Source organism: Dermacentor andersoni, chromosome 9 (genome assembly GCF_023375885.2).
Source record: "Dermacentor andersoni chromosome 9, qqDerAnde1_hic_scaffold, whole genome shotgun sequence".
Taxonomy (NCBI): domain Eukaryota; kingdom Metazoa; phylum Arthropoda; class Arachnida; order Ixodida; family Ixodidae; genus Dermacentor; species Dermacentor andersoni.
This window is the reverse complement of record NC_092822.1, coordinates 6,997,560-7,015,111: the sequence shown is the minus strand read 5'-3', so window position 1 is coordinate 7,015,111 and position 17,552 is coordinate 6,997,560. Positions and strand designations below refer to the sequence as shown.

General features: G+C 44.4%; 1 protein-coding gene across 2 annotated transcripts in view; it reads left to right on the top strand.

Moving 5' to 3' along the window:
• The window catches only part of Hpr1 (THO complex 1-like protein Hpr1), a 66,056-nt gene that overhangs the window by 38,140 nt on the left and 10,364 nt on the right, over positions 1-17,552 (top strand). For both annotated transcript variants that reach the window (XM_055068455.2, XM_050174646.3), the window contains exons 17-18: positions 8,237-8,396; positions 10,603-10,717. In XM_055068455.2, the coding sequence (XP_054924430.1) occupies positions 8,237-8,396; positions 10,603-10,717 (275 nt within the window). The remainder of the gene's footprint in view (positions 1-8,236; positions 8,397-10,602; positions 10,718-17,552) is intronic.

Sequence of the window (17,552 nt, the reverse complement as noted above, 5' to 3'; positions counted from 1 at the left end):
GCTTGGCTCTGCTTCAGTTTTTCCTGACTTGCAATGGAAGGTAACCAAAAATTATTATGGAAGCGACCACTCCCCTGTAATGTAATGTTTAATACATCAACACAAATGCCCTGATTTTAATATAGACGATGCAGTAACGGATTTTACCGCTTTTATCATCGACGCAGCAAGCAAATCCATTACACAATCAAGCGGTAGCTCATCCAAAAGATGAGTGCAGTGGTAGAACAATGAGTGCAAGAAGGCGTGGAAGAAACAAAATAAAGCATGGGGCTTACTACAATGGCAGGTAACGATGCTGCACTTTGCTCTTTTTGTCATGTAATTACTGTTGCCCCTCCTTACTTAATGCCCCTTCACCTGTAAGGTAGTGTGAACAAATAAATACTCACTCGATACACAACTGCGAAAAATTTGATCGAATTCAACACATTAAATCGCAGGCAAGATGGACACGACGGCAAGCTAGAAGGGCATGCTGGGAAAAGACCTCTTGGGTACTAATTCATACACACAGGAGGCAAAAGTACGGAACGGACTAAGGAGGCTTAAGGAGCAACAAATCCATCAGTTGCCCCTAGTGGATGGAGAAGGGAGAAAGTTGGAAGACCAGGCTGACGCTCTTGGTGAGCACTTCGAGCCCGTGTCTAGCTCCCCCCACTATTCGGAGAACTTTCTGAAATATAAAGGAATAGAAGAATGTAAGCCACTCAACCGGAAATTTAACCCAAAGGATCCTTATAACCGTCCTTTTAGCGTTGCCAAACCTAAAGCTTCCGTGACTGCTTGCTTGTCAGAGCTCTGCACCAGGCCCTGTTAGAATCATGTACAATATGATTCAGCACCTCCACCCCGACATCCAAACCACACTACTCACACTTTTCAATACTATCTGGGTTGCTGGGTATCTTCCATCTTACAGGGTGTCTACCAACCAATAAAACCGTGAATTCTCAGGGATTTTGAGCTGTCTGGAAAAACTCAGAGAATTTGTGCTTCTATCAGGGAAAATTATCTGTAAATTTGTAAGAAGGGAACGAAAGTTGTGGTAATGCTGGCTCGAGTAACAGACAGCAATCGTAACGAATCGTCTTTGATGGCCTTTCGTCACCTGGAGGAGTAGCCAGTGTACAGTCAACGACCGACTTTCCCGATAATTGGGACGGTTTCGCGGCACCACCACGTACCCCATAGAATCACTGTATCAGAACGTCTGAAATTTCGCACGCAAGAACCTTCTGCCGTCCCATTTTCCGTACTTTTTGCCGTGACCGCAGGTCCGAAACGGCATTAATCAAAGCCACCACCGCTGCAGTTTTGAGTACCTTGAACCAGTGCTCTCGCACGCAGATCTGCTGGAAGCCGTAGCCACCACTGCGGTAACGCTAGGCCTAACTGCTTAGATGTTTGCAATTAAGCTTCTTGCCATTCGGTGCCGTGTTTTTTATTAAAAGAATTCGCCGCTGTCAGCAATGGCATTGACTCCACTTTTGTGGTCCTCGCGATTGGCTTCAAAGCTCGGAAAGCACTGTGCGTTGCATAACGCCAGTTCCCGAAAGTTAGCTTCGCCTCTGTACAGAAATGTTGCTTAGTGAGGCATACGCAAAAGTATTGCGGTGAAGCATAATAAGCGTGAGAAGGGGCAATTGCCACGGGACACAGTATGTATCCCTTAATTATACACACGTGCACCTGGTATCTCCTGTCACAGTGCGAGCACCAATATGCCTAGTAAGTGTACCGACAGGCCTTCAGAGCTTTTTCGAATGTGCCTATGGCGGTTTGAGCCCTTAAGGGCAGTAAAAGACATGCATTCATTTTTTCCAACTAGCCGATTTTTCGGACGTTTTCGCGGCCCCTAGGGACCAAGAAGATGTTTCAAATGGTCCGTGGGGCAAACACGCAGCGGAAGGAGGATGAGAACAGAAAGGACCTACGCGTTGAGGAATGAATGGGAAAGGAAGCGTGCTGCGGCGGCTTTGAAGGAGCTTGAGCTCAAAAAACAGTTTTGGCTGATGCCGAGATGCAGGTGTCCCTCATACAAACCAAAATAAACTCTTTAAAGCAGTGAAACACAACACTGAGGCGTCGTACGCAGGCTGAGAGTATGTCAGGATAGTTGAGGTTGACTTACGAGCTGTTGAGAGAGAATCTCAATTGTGACAATGTTCGGGCCTCATACCACTGAGCTTGCTATCAGTTGATAGAAATAGCTCATATTCTAAAATGCTTCTGTATGCATCTCCTTTTTATTCGTGTTTGAGAATGTCCGAATTGATTTGTAATTTTTTTCGAAGACATTTTATTTGCTGTGCATTTTAGTAGCCCCTCCCTTCTATTCTCTTTTTGAATAACATAAACACTACTCCTTAGTATTCACACTGGATTAAGTCGTTTTTTTTTTTTAATTTTTTCACATGCTTACTAGAGAGTGACAGCATCAGGCGACATGGTTTCCTGTCTTGACATAAAACATAGTTCTTCGTCGCTCAGGGAAATTTGCGAAGGCACTCTGGGAAAACCTGGAAAACTCAGGGAATTTGGAAATGTCATCTTTGTAGACACCCTGATCTAAGTGGAAAGAAGCTATTGTTATCTCATTTTTGAAGCATGGTAAGGATGTTTCATTGCTGACCAGTTACCGTCCTATAGTGCTTATGAGTTTCCTTTGTAAGCTTTTGAGAAAATGATCAATCGCCATCTTGTACATTTCCTAGAGTCCAACAAAATGCTTCACCCATTTCAATGTGGCTTTAGGGAAGGCCGATCTACAACCAACCATCTCGAAGCGCATTAAAGCAAACATCCATGAGGCATTTGTGCGCAAGCAGTACTTCTTGCTTATATTCCTAGATATGACAAACGAGAAGAAAGAGGGTTAACCGAGGCGCTCGATTTTTATTACTCATATCAGAAGAAGCCAACAAACACTGACACCAAGGACAACATAGGGGAAATTACTTGTGCTTAATAAATGAAATAAAGAAACGATAAATTAATCGAAATTAAAGTGGATGAAAAAACAACTTGCCGCAGGCGGGAACCGAACCCACAACCTTCGCATTTCGCATGACGAAGGCGTACGACACAACATGGCGCTATGGGATAGTGTGAGACCTGTCGGAGATGGGCATACGAGGGATTATGCTTAGCATTATAGGAGGCTACCTCTCCAACCGTACTTTTTCATTCAGAATTGGCAATGTATTGTCCCGTTCATTTATACAAGAAACTGGTGTACCTCAAGGAAGCTTACTCAGCTGCACGCTATTCATCGTTAAGATGACCTCACTCCGTGCATCGCTACTTCCAACAATTATCTATTCTGTCTACGTAGACGATGTACAATTAGCCTTCAAATCTTGTAACCTTTTGGTTTGTGAGCGACTAGTACAACATGGCCTAAAAAAAGTGTCCAAATGGTCAGATCAAAACGGTTTCAAGCTTAACCCTCAAAAATGCTCCTGTATACTTTTCTCAAGAAAGAGACGTCTGTTTCAAGGTCTCAGTATCGTACTGTATGGGCAATGAACACCTGTGAATAAGGAGTACAAGCCAAATTTCAAGTGCTTGATGCCAAATTGACATTCATCTCACACATCAAATATCTGAAGGCGAAATACCTAAAAACAATGAATTTGTTTAAAATTCTCTCTCCTACAACATAGGGAAGTGATAAGAAGTGTCTATTGAACCTCTACAAGAGCGTTGTTCGATCATGTTGGACTATGGTGCCGTCATATATCACTATGCCACACCTAGCGCGCTGAAAATACTGGATCCCGTACACTGTCTGGGTATCTGTCTGGCCACAGGCATCTTCAGAACAAGCCCTATTGAGGGTCTATACATTGAATTGAATGAATGGTCCCTTAACATACAGAGAACATACAGCAGTTTCACATATTTCCTCAAGGTACAGTCTAACCCTTGACACCCTTGCTACACAAGCACTAATGATGTAACATCTGCTGCACGATTCTGTAATCGTCCCTTAGTGAGGGAGCCTTTTTCAGAGCGGGTCAGTAAACTTGGTGAGGAAATAGGTGTCTCAATCTTTTAACCTTGCCTGACGGCTCTGGTGAAGCTGTTGCCACCATGGCAATGGCAACTTGCTGAATGTGACACATCATTTATTGAGGTAACAAAACACGCTCCAGATGTGCACATACAGATGCACATTCTAGAGCTTCAGTCGAAATACAACTGCCCAGAGTTTTACACAGATGCTTCAAAGTCGCAAGCCGGCGTCTCTTACGTGGCTGTTGGCTCATCATTTTCGGAATCTGATGTTCTACAACCTGAAACCAGTATCTTCATGGCATCTTCATTAAACGCATCAGAAAGCAAAGCTTCCAAAGGCCATTATATTCGCAGATTCCTTGAATGTCGTCAAAACTTTACAGTCACTGCGATAACACAAAAATCCTATAATCAACGACCTGTATTCATTGCTGTGCAATATGTATGCATCCAACCAACAGATTGTAATATGTTGGGTGCCTGGCCATAGGTGTATAGAGAGTAACAAGCTTGCAGATAAAATGGCAACTTCCATAGCAACAACACCTAGAAATCTGTCCATACCCATTCCTGCCACATACTTGAAGCCATTCCTACATAACAAATTCGGGAGCCATTGGTAACACTTATGTAATGAGCAAACATTGAATAAGCTCCATGTAATTAAGCCAGTTCTAGGGAAGTGACCATCATTAAGAAGGTCACGGCAATCTGAAGTTCTCTTTTGCCGCCTCAGAATAGGGCATACATATGGTACACATTCATACCTTTTAACTGGCACAGAACTTCTTTCCCCCTCTGTGTCAAATGTGGCGAAAGGCTGACTGTACTCCATGTCTTGCTGGAGTCCCGGGAAGCAGAAGAGCGAAGATATCACTTTCCTTTGGCATACAAACAACATATCCCCTTACATCTGATGCTGTTTCTCGGCCCAGAACCACTGTTTGAAAGCAAAGCAGTGCTTAACTTCTTGCATGATGTTGTACTGCATGTCATTAGTCTGAGATATTCTTAGCCTTTCCTCTGTCTAGAAGGTATTGCTGCGAGCGAACTGTTTTGTATAGCACGTGCTTCCAGACCCTTGTGCTCAATTCATCTTAGTCAGGCGGTAGGGCTTGTGGAGTTGAGACACTTCTTTTTTTCCATGTTTTTTTCACTTTAGGCTATATTTTATGGTCATCACTCACATCGCTTGTCCTTGCCAATATTTTAATATTTGTATCTTTTATGTACCTTACAGGAAATATTTTAGGCCTCTATACAGCCATGATACATCTGACAGTTGTCACTCACCGCATCATTGACTCTCCCACGCCATTTCTTGGTGCTCTTTGGCCATCCCTGGCCCTTGCGCAAAAAAAACCTATACAGTATCATTATCATCCCTCCTGGCTCGGACAGCACGTATATATTCATGAACCATTCACAATCATGTTGGAAGTTCAGCGCCCGTCTTTGTCGTCTTGTCTTTGTCTGTCTTTTTTGAACTGCCGCCTTTTCATATATGTACCAACACTACCAATTCGCGTAGAGGACTGTAGAAGAAGAATTTGTGTAGAGGAAGTGGAGAGGACTTCATTTATTTATCAATACAGTGAAATCTCGATATAACGAACTTCAAGGGACCATGGTAAATTGTTCGTTATTCTCAAAGATCGTTATGGTGAAAGCCCCAAAATTAACCATTCTGCCCATCAACCCATCAGTTCATAAGTTGTCACCATATGAGCTATTCATGAAAATGTCACTGTTGGCTCTCAGCACGCGCTATTGCTGTTTTCCATAGATTCCGCCACCACACACCACCAAAGCACCGTATAATATGAGTGATGTGCGCAATACAGACGCTGACAATGAGAAAATACTGACAAAAAGGTAGCTCCATGTCACCTCCAAAGCACAATGTTTCTTGCTTTTTGTTTGCTTTTCACATTTCTTGCCATGGCCACTGCAACTGTTTTGCTCGAGGCGGACACCTGAACTATGTCAAAGCACAAGCGCGTGCAAACGACCCCATCTGGAAAGTACAAAGAGTGACCGTGTGGCATCCCCGCGAGTACAGAGGTTACGTTTAACAGCAAGTGCAGCTAGTATGGCCGCAGAAAGCAGCGCGAAAGAAGGGTGAGAAAAGGAAGAGATGTGCCTCTATTGCTAGATGACACTTTTCTGCTAGGAGCATGCACTTGCAAACCTGATGTGTCGTCGCCTCCGCTCGCCCACATTCTTTTTTTCTTGGGCACTGTCTCAGGTTTTTTAAACCTATGCGGAACCCATGCACCATGACGCCCACCCTTTGCTCCTTGTTGTCTGCTAGCCTACTTTTTTGGCTGCCGCAAAGGATACACTGACATCTAAGAATCCCCAGATTTCGGAATATTAATTCGTAGTACTGAGTAGTACGTAGTAGCATGTAGTAGTTCGTAGTTAATATTGTTACGTGTCATTACGTGTAGAAAGACACAGACAAAAGAGGCTATTTACAGACTATTTACAGTAGACTGGAGCCAGAGCGCCAGGCCGACATTCACTCACGCCAAGGGCATAGACCCACTTCGTCGTCGTTCTCGTGGCGGCTCGTCTCTCGGGTATCTACCGATAATATCGTAACAATATCACAGGGAAAGTGAATAACCATCATTATTCTGAAATGTTCGGTATTCTGAAGTTTGTAGTACTGAAATATTTTTATGTTGGAAGTATAAGAAGTCAGCAGGGGATTTCTGAAAACTTAGTTAATCTGAAAAGTTCGTTAATGTGGTGTTAGTAGTAACGAGGTTTCCCTGTATACACATTGAAAATTATGCATGATGACAGCTGAAATCCTGCGTTTACCTTTGGATTATGTGATGAAAAATTCAGCATACCAAAAGATTACGCATCACGTGATTCTCCCACTAGAAGGATGCACTTGGTCCATGCACTTGGTCCATGTTATGCCGCAAACTTTCTAGTTCTAGGCGCTTGAGAAACGAGGGGTAAATTAGACGACACAATTTTGGTCATTGTGTTTATATGGTGCTGAACAACCCGCCGTGCTTACTTAGTGGCTATAGTGTTGGGCTGCTAAGCATGAGGTCGTGGGATCAAATCACGGCCACGGCGGCCGAAGTTCAGTGGGAGCGAAATGCGAAAACACCCGTGTACTTAAATTTGGGTGCACGTTAAAGAGCCTCAGCTGGTCCAAATTTCCGCAGTCCCCACTACAGCACGCCTCGTAATCAGATCGTAGTTTCGGCACCTAAAGCCCCATAATTTACATGGTGCTGAACATTATGGGACCTGTATACAGGCCAAATACTACGTTGCCACTTGATCCACCTGAATGTTCTGCACAATATTTATTTGTATAAATGAGCCCGGCCACTCAGATATGTACACTTCTCTTCAGTTCACATGTCCTGCCTGCTACATTCTAATCCTCACCATAAAATTTTAGTAAGCATTGTAATAAGTTAATAATAACATAAGTAAATTTGGATAATTTGCTTTACTGCTAGGCTTGTGAACTTTCACCAGCTTACTTAGTGAAACTGCAGCACTCGCAGTGTTAAGACCTTTCCTAATGGATTTTCTAAAAAGATAAAAACAAATAATAATAAAAAACATTTAGTAATCAAATTTTGAAGTCTGTTTGCCTGGGTGCACTTAATCGCAGCATATGACTTCCCAGAGTACAGACCATGGTTGTATCATATCATAGCCATAGAGTCTATGCACTGTAGAGCCAGTTGCAGTGACCTTTTTCTAGCATTTGAATGATGACGTGTGTCCTAGAAAGTAACTTTGGAGCAACTTTCTTAATGTTAAGGTCGCTAAATGTTGCCAATCGTTCTGTCATATTGCTAAAGAATGTAGCTGGTTGTTAAACACAAAAATGTGTTGCTAGACAGACCAAGATGTCGCTGAATCTGGTGATAAAATCACTAAGATGGCATCACTGACAAGCATATAGTGCCTGTGAGAAATCACATATGTTAAGTGCAAAGTCCAATGGAAACAATGAAATCTGTGCTTTATGAGCAGGGTGGTGGTGGTAACATGTTTATTTTTTCTTTTAAGTATCCTTGGCCAAAGTCATATGGGCAAAAGGGACACTGTTAACAGTGTTGTGGTCATAGAAATTTATGGAAGCGCAGGTCTTATAGGCACCATATTATTGTTTTGGAGTTGTAGGTATTGGCCTCATGTTGGCATTTTGTCTGGCCTGTTTCAGGATCATATACCAGAGCAATTCGGGCTGGCGGGCTTTACGCCTGCTGTCGCAGAAGTCACCACACTTCTTCACAAGCAGCAACCAGCCTATCAAGAGCCTGCCGCTCTACCTGGAATCTATGGTGATGCGCCTGGCCAAGGAGTTGCCTGTCAATACGCAGGTATGCTTGCGCGTATTAACTGTGTGTTCTGACTGGTTGTAAGTTGTCACTTTATTCTATCCCTGTGCAATGCTATCTGAACCTCTTTACTCACAAGTGAAGGCTGTGCGACAGGCACTTGGTCTTTGTTTGTTGATCCACATCCTTTTGTGTCGCAGTAAATCATCTGATCTTCAGGCAACTTTTAGCATTGCCCACTAAAACTGGTGGCTAAATCTAGTGCATGCCTCGTATAGCGGCACCTTTACAGTTGATCTAATTATGTTGTTTCCAAAATTAGTTTATGTCAATATTGAGAAATGAGTCGGGGCTGAATTGGATGCCTAAAGTGCATTGCTTAGAGTGTTTGAGTGTGCCCCGCTGCTACTTGCTCAGGGAGCATGAGAGGCAAATAGGGAGGGAACAAAGCCAGCTCTGGTGCGGTGCAGCCACAACACAGGCCCGGTCTTCTTCAGTTTCTGCTCGCATGCCATGCCCTGCTTCGGAAGCCCTCAGTAAACTGGAGATCGTCCCAAGTAACCTCACCGTCTCCACAAGTGCACTCATCTAAGTGCCTGAGAGCACACATTATTTCTTGGCAAAATTGACAGCCATAGACATGCAGCTAAAAGTTTTCTGATGCCATGCAGACACCGGATGCTTGAAACTCAGACAAGGCTTTCATTTTTGCTGCCGTTTTCTAGACCTAAAGTTTCACTGGAATACAAGTGCTGCACTTAGAAACCTGCATACAACACAAGAATTTTTTTTTCCTCTCCAAATTTTGACTTTTTTCCTCTCCAAATTTTGACAAGCATGTTTTTCTTCTTATGCTGTACACTAATTTGGGTTCCAAGACTTTCCACATTATTTCGTGCACCTAGTCACGGTTTCAGTTGTGAAACTGGGTGCGTGGTGCCTTCATCATCAGACCCTGTGGTGCGTTGAGGAATGGAAGTGGGAGACAGAAACCGTAAGCGCTCATACCCGCCACCTGCCATGCCGAAACATGTGTCGAGGCCTGCGTGCTGCATGCTGTGCCAGCCATCATCCCTCCTGTCAGATGCACGATGGCAGCACCGCCGACGCATCAAGCGGAAAGCGATTTGGGCTGCCGTAACTACCAGCAGCAGTGGCGTGGCACGACAGTTCAGAGTGATTGATGGGAGCAGCTAAGGCTGGTAGTGACGAAAAGCCTTTTTTCTACATGCTGCGGGAAGGGACCATGTGTCCCGAATGAGGGGGCTTACATGGGACCTACACCTGTGTGAAGCCTCTTTGTATCTTCGGAGTGCCTTTCCAGTATGGAGCATGCAAGTTACTTCCATGTCTTTTACCACACTTTTTTTGTGCATGTTCATTTAGAGCATCACAGCATTGTTATGTGTGCCTCACAGGAATAGGCACTGGATGAGCTGCTTTTTGAGCCTTACAGGCTTATTATTGCAGTAGCCCACTTGTCGTGCATGCCTATAAAGAGTGCGGAATACAAAACAACCTGGATGGTACAGATAAGCACCTCTAGGTGGGACCCCTGTGGCAGTGTGTCGTGCGAGGAAAGTGAGGGGAATAAGCCAGCAGTGTAGCTTTAACAAAGAAATGTTGAACTACGGTAAGTTTTCATGATAAGTAATAATATGCGACTAAAACATTCTTCTTATTTTTATGGACATAGAATCACCTCTCGTATTATATTTGGGTTTTTGCGGTACTACTATATTTGTAGGGGCAGTGCTAAAATCTAAATATACATTTAAAAAAATTTCTGTGTTTTATACTGCATATTTGCAAGAAAAAGATGGAATTAATGTAGCAGTGGCGCGAGTGCCTTACTTTAATCTAACAACAAACATCACCAGCACTGGCTGTGTGAGTAAGTGAATGGCTTGTGGGCATAAAGACAGATGAAGAATGGTAAGTGCTTGATTCAAACTGCTTTTGCCTTGTTTTTATTGCTCATCACTAATTGTATGTTTCCTTCCAATTGTAGGATACACATGTCTTGCTTTTGCTTAAACTAGCAGCCTCTGCTTGTCGTTGTATGTCTTTGTCTTGTTTGTCGTGGTCTGTGTAGTTGCTGTATTGAGAATGTGCCTAAATATATATAAAGGCAAGGTGAGGGACAGTGGCGAGTCAACCTGTTTACATTGCATTTTTTGGAGGCTTCTCTGGTTCTTGCACTACCTATGTACAGTTTATTTAATGATTGAAATAAATTGAATTTCAGAATTCAGCCCCGTCCCAGGCAGCTGATGAGAAGACAGACATGGCTGACTATGGAGACAGCGAAGATGAGCTGCTCAAGAATCACGATGAAAGCAAGGAGGCATCTCGGGACACAGGTATGCTTGGTACTCTGCCAGGTACTTTGCATTCCTGAGACGTGTGCTGCTCTGTCACCCCTAGTGGCAAACCTAAGTCACATCTTCATTTTATGCCAACATTTTCTTTCTTTGAAGTGGATGGTGCATGTGTGTCGCAGTTTATTTTCTGACCTCGCAGCTTTGTGAAGTGTGACAGCAGGTGTGCCTGGCACTTTCTAGTGTGAAGCAAAGAATTCTCACTTTTCTTCTAGAGAGGAAGCTTTACTTCCAAAGTGGCCAACTTTGGTTTCTCTATCCTAATACAGAAACACGAAATAGTACTATATAATATACGTGGAACACAGAAACGCTCGCATTTGGCAACTAATAAACCAGTTGGAATAAAATTTGTAGCATGGTAAAAAAAAAAACTTCCATTTTAGTGGCTGTTGAGATGAGGCATATGATTTAAAAGATCAGATGTCCTTAAAGAATTTCAGAAGTTGTGAAGTACAGAATTGAAGCACTCGGTTAAAGCTCGTAACTCCATACCAAAGACAAATGTCAAAATTCTGAGAAATGAATTCACTAGAGCTTGTAGAACAGAAAAAGCTAGCACACTAGTTTAGGATGCACATGGAATTGTTGCTTTTTTTTACATCTTTTGCAAAAGCCCTGTTTACAAATTTTCATTTCATTTCATTTTATTACCTAAAGGCTCCAATAAATGGAGCGTTACATAAGGGGTGGCAAGAATAAAAATACATAGTCACAATAACAGGAAGTTTTTTACGTTTTCGATGAACTTGGATGGGCACATAATGACAGCAACGTCATTAGGAAGGCCGTTCCAGTCTGCAGCTGTGCGAAGAAAAAAAGAATTTGAAGACGTGACAGTGCGTGAGTGTGGACGGGCAACCTGTAGCTGATGGCTGGTGCGGTGAGATATGCGTGTAGGAGGAAGGATATAAGGTGCGATGCGCATAGGGCTATGAAAGAATTTGTGAAATAAAGATAGGCTGGCAATGCGACGACGGAGCGATAAGGAGGATAATGTGGATGCAGTTCTTAAGGAGGAAACGCTGATGTCAAAGGAATATGACAAGTGGATGATACGAGCGGCGCGATTTTGTACAGACTCAAGATCATTAATTAGGTATGCCTGATGAGGATTCCAAATAGGCGATGCAAATTCTAGTTTTGACCTGACAAATGATTTGTAGGCTAACAATTTTACATGTTGAGGAGCATGATGTAGATGGCATTTTAGAAATCCTAACGTCCTGTTCGCGGATGATATTAGGTTAGTAACATGAGGATTCCAGGAAAGATCGCTCGAGAGTGTTACTCCTAAATACTTGTACGAATGAACTAGTTCTACCGGAACTTCAGATATTACCTAAGGAAATAGGAGGAAATTATTGCTGTATTCGAGAGAAATATGTCATATATCAAGTTTGTCTGCTTGACTGAATTCTGATATCTTCATTTATGGCTGTAATAGTGTTCTAATACTGGTGAACTCTCGTTAAAGAGGCCCTGAACCACTTTTTATCGAAGTGGAGAAAGGTCTTTGAAGTGAAAATAGGCTATTTCAGAAATACTTTGCCGCAATAAAGTACTTCAGTACGTTCAGCAGAAGTGAGAGTTATTGGCAATCAAACACGGCCTCCACTGTGCTCCTGTTCCTTCTTCAGTGCCTTGCACTGTGAAGGCTACGGCGCAGTGGGGCATGCCCACAGCGCTCTGTTTGCTAAATGTCATGGTGGCGCACAGTTCAAATTTGATTTTAGATGTTAACGTAGACACCACGACTTCTGATTTTGGTGCCTACGACGCGCTAAATGTAAGCCAAACGCGGTTGTCCTCAGCGAGCCGCAGTGCGCTTAGCCAGTGGACTCGTGCAGGGTGTCTACCAACCGGGAAAACCGGGAATTCTCAGGGATTTTGAGTAGTCTAGGAAAACTCAGGGAAAACTCAGGGAACTTGTGCCTCTATCAGGGAAAATTAGCTGTAATATTATTTAAAAGGTCGAAAGTCGCTGTAATGCTGGCTCGAGTAACAGACAGGAATCATAACGAATCGTCTTTGACGTCCTGTCGTCGGCTGGAGGAGTTGCCAGTGTACAGTCAACAACCGACTTTCCGGATTCCCGATAATTTGGACGGCTTCGCGGCACCACCACATACCCCATAGAGTCAATGTATCATCATCATCATCATCAGCCTGGTTATGCCCACTGCAGGGCAAAGGCCTCTCCCATACTTCTCCAACTACCCCGGTCATGTACTAATTGTGGCCATGTCGTCCCTGCAAACTTGTTAATCTCATCCGCCCACCTAACTTTCTGCCGCCCCCTGCTACGCTTCCCTTCCCTTGGAATCCAGTCCGTAACCCTTAATGACCATCGGTTATCTTCCCTCCTCATTGCATGTCCTGCCCATGCCCATTTCTTTTTCTTGATTTCAACTAAGATGTCATTAACTCACGTTTGTTCCCTCACCCAATCTGCTCTTTTCTTATCCCTTAACGTTACACCCATCATTCTTCTTTCCATAGCTCGTTGCGTCGTCCTCAATTTAAGTAGAACCCTTTTCGTAAGCCTCCAAGTGTCTGCCTCGTACGTGAGTACTGGTAAGACACAGCTGTTATACACTTTTCTCTTGAGGGATAATGCAACCTGCTGTTCATGATCTGAGAATGCCTGCCAAACGCACCCCAGCCCATTCTTATTCTTCTGATTATTTCAGTCTCATGATCTGGATCTGTGGTCACTACCTGCCCTAAGTAGATGTATTCGCTTACCACTTCCAGTGCCTCGCTACCTATCGTAAACTGCTGTTCTCTACCGAGACTGTTAAACATTGTCAATGTATCAGAACGTCTCAAATTTCGAACGCAAGAACTCTTCACCGTCTGATTTTCTGGAGGTTTTGCCGTGACCGCAGGTCTGAAACAGCACTAATCAAAGCCACCACTGCTGCCATTTTGATTACCTTGCCGCCTGAAACCAGCACCCTCGCACGCAGATCTGCTGACAGCCGTAGCCACCACTGCGGCAACGCTAGGCCTAGCTGCTTCAACGTTCGCCATGAAGCTTCTTGCTGTTGGGTGCCGTGTTCTTTACTGAAAGAATTCGCTGCTGTCAGCAATGGCATGGACTCCGCCTTTGCGGTCCTCGCGATTGGCTTAGAAGTTTGGAAAGCACGGTGAGTTGCATAATGCCAGTTCCCGAAAGTCAGCTTCGCCTTCGTACAGAAATGTTACTTGGTGAAGCATACGCAAAAGTATTGCAGTGAAGCATAACAAGCGTGGGAAGGGGCTACTGCCACGGGACACAGTAGGTATTCCTTAATTATACACGCTTGCACCCGGTATTTCCCATCACAGTACGAGCACCGATATGCCTAATACGTGTACCAACAAGCCTTCAGAGCGTTTCAGAATGTGCCTGTAGCGGTTTGAGCCTTTAAGGGCAGTAAATGACATGCATTTATTTTTTTCCAACTGGCCGATTTTTCTGACATTTTCGTGGCCCCTAAGGAGTTTGAAAACTTGGACGTGGACTGTGCCCTTGACCAAGAAGATGCTTCAAATGGTCCGTGGGGTGAACGAGGGGTGGAAGGAGTACAAAGACAGAAAGGACCTATGCATTGAGGAATGAACGGGAAAGGAAGCGTGCTGCCACTGTTTTGATGGAGCTTGAGCTCAAAAGACAAAGTGTTGGCTGATGTCGAGATGCAAGTGTCCCTCATCCAAACCAAAATAAATTGTTTAAAGCAGTGAAACACAACACTGAGGTGTCGTGCGCGGGCTGAGAGTATGTCAGGATAGTTGAGGTTGACTTACGAGCTGTTGAGAGAGAATCTCAATTGTGACAATGTTTGGGCTTCATACCACTGAGCTTGCTATCAGTTGATAGATATAGCTCATATTTGAAAATATTTTCTTTTGTATGCATCTCCTTTCTTATTCGTTATTGAAAATGTCCTACTCGATTTGCGATTTTTTTCGAAGACATTTTATTTGCTGTGCATTTTAGTAACCCCTCCCTTCTATTTTCTTTTTGAATAACATAAACACTACTTCTTAGTATTCAAATTGGATTAAGTCTTTCTTGTTTAATTTTTTTCATATGCTTACTAGAGAGTGACAGCATCGGAGGTATGGTTTCAGCTGGTCTTGACATAAAACATAGTTCTACATCACTCAGGGAGTTTTGCAAAGGCACTCGGGGAAAATCTGGAAAACTCAGGGAATTTGGAAATGTCAACTTGGTAGACACCCCCCCGCAGGGGCGTCTGCGTCAGCAGGCGTTTGGTGTGTTGCGACACCACGGACCCGAGCACACGAGGGCTGGACCCTCCCGCGTGTAGCCGTGCGCGGCTTAGCCGTGTCTGGGGAAAAGGGGATCCTGGCGGTTGAGCCGATGCTGGGTGTTTGGACCATTAAGGCCCCCCGGCGGAGGCAACACACCTCTTCGGCCTCGGCTTCACATAGACGGCACCTCCAGGCTGACCCACCTGGGGGAAATCGGCAGTCACCTTTTCCTGTCTCTCTCTTCGCACATCTTCGTCTTTCCCTCTCCCTTTTAGTCTTTCCTGTCTTCTTTTTCTTCTGATAACTTCCAACATTCCTGGCGGCGAGGGTTAACCTAGTGTGGTATGACCTACCTTGGTTATAACATATGTGGTTATAGCGACGACGTACAGTTGGCATGGCAGGGCTTGTTTCACCACATACCCAGCCTTGTCCCCTTGTTGGGCTCGGTGGTGGGTGACTGACATCGTCGCTGAATACTAAACATATTTCATGGGAACTTCCAACCCTTTTCCAACCGATCGTCCCTCTAAAAGGGGGCGCACCGATGCTACATTTCAGTTTTCTCTCAAACCCACTCAGACTTTCCCGAAATTTCACGTTGTACACAGTGAAAAACCTGACAAGAAGGCAAGAACGATTTCACCATTCATTGTGGCGAAGTATCTCACAGAGACCATTGGAGGCGGCTATAAAATCACCAAGCTGGCCATTGGTGACTTGTTACTCGAATTGAAAGACAAAGCACAACACGACAAGCTAACGAACCTTGTACAACTTGGAGACATCCCTGTCAGTGTAACAGCACACCGAACCATGAATACCGCCAAAGGCGTAATTTCTGACATTGACTTGATGGATTTGACCGAAGAAGAACTCCTGGAAGGATGGAAGGATGAAAATGTAATAAACGTACAAAGAATAAAGATCAGACGGGACAATAAGGAGCTGCCAACTAAACACCTCATAGTTACCTTTGGCTCTAGCACGTTACCAGAGACAATAGAAACTGGATACATCAAAATCAGAGTACGACCGTATATCCCCAACCCGCGACGCTGTTTTAAATGCCAGAGGTTTGGCCACGCTTCCCAGAGCTGCCGAGGGCGGCTAACATGTGCAAAATGCGGCATCAATGATCACTCCGCAGATGACTGTAAGGCTGAGCCCCATTGTAGCAATTGTAACGGTGGCCACCCTGCATATTCTCGATCATGCGCGGTCTGGAAAAAAGAAAAAGAAATAATTACGATAAAGGCAAAAGAAAACATAACTTTCAGAGAAGCACGACAACGCATTGCACCAACATTTGCACAGAGCACATCTTTCGCCGAAGTGGTACGTCGGGGGGCAGTACCACAACGGCACTTGGCGGACGCCACCGCGACGCATAGCGAGCGTGTGGCAACGCCACCCGCCCCCACGGTGGGAGCAGCGAAGGCTGCCCTACCTCTCCCGAATTTGACCCCAGTGGAGGCCCCTGCTAGTGCTGGCACCAGTCAGCACAGCTCAGAGGTCAACACAAGCCCATCAACCACCAGCACGGTGGGCTCCAAGGCCTTGTCTTCCGAGACAAGGCCTCCACGGAAAACACACCGCTCGCAAGAGCACGTGTCCAGTGCCTCTCAAGAGGCCATGGACACAACACCCAGTCAGAAGGCGCAGCTGACGCCTAAGGAGCGGCGCGATTTTCTCGACCGCTCCAGGAAAGACAAAATTCCAATTACAGGACCCCAAAAGGGCTCTGTAACCTAAACGATGTACATTCTCTTCGACACATAGCACAACATTTATTTTAATATGGATACACTAATTATTCAGTGGAATATCAGAGGCCTGCTTTGCAACCTCGATGATATCCAAGAAATCCTTAATGAACTAACTCCAAAAGTGCTGTGTGTCCAAGAGACTCACTTGAAATCTAAACATAAACACTTCCTTCGTCACTATGTTATTTTTCGGAAGGATCGCGATGATGCTCTCGCATCATCAGGCGGTGTAGCCATCATAGCAGACAAATCTATAGCCTGTCAACACTTACAGCTACAAACGCCCCTTGAGGCAGTGGCCATTCGAGCTGTACATTTAAGTAAACTGATAACCATCTGTTCCCTGTATATACCGCCGATTTTCGGCTTCACAAACAAGAATTCCAAACATTAATAGATCAGCTGCCTGAGCCATATCTTGTGCTTGGAGATTTAAATGCGCACAGCAACCTATGGGGCGACTCGCGCTGTGACGCGAGAGGCCGCTTGATTGAACAGTTCCTTTTTTCTTCAGGTGCATGTCTTTTGAATGAGAAGGAGCCCACGTATTATAACATAGCAAACAAAACATACTCCTCAATAGATCTTAGCATTGCATCTCCTACCCTTCTACCTTACTTTAAATGGAAAGTTATTAAAAACCCATACGGGAGTGATCATTTCCCTGTAGTTCTAAGCACACCAATGGCTAATGAATGCCTTCCACAATTACCTCGCTGGAGAACTGACTCAGCTGACTGGGAAAAATTCAAAAAGCTTGCTTCTTTATCCTGGGACGACATGTG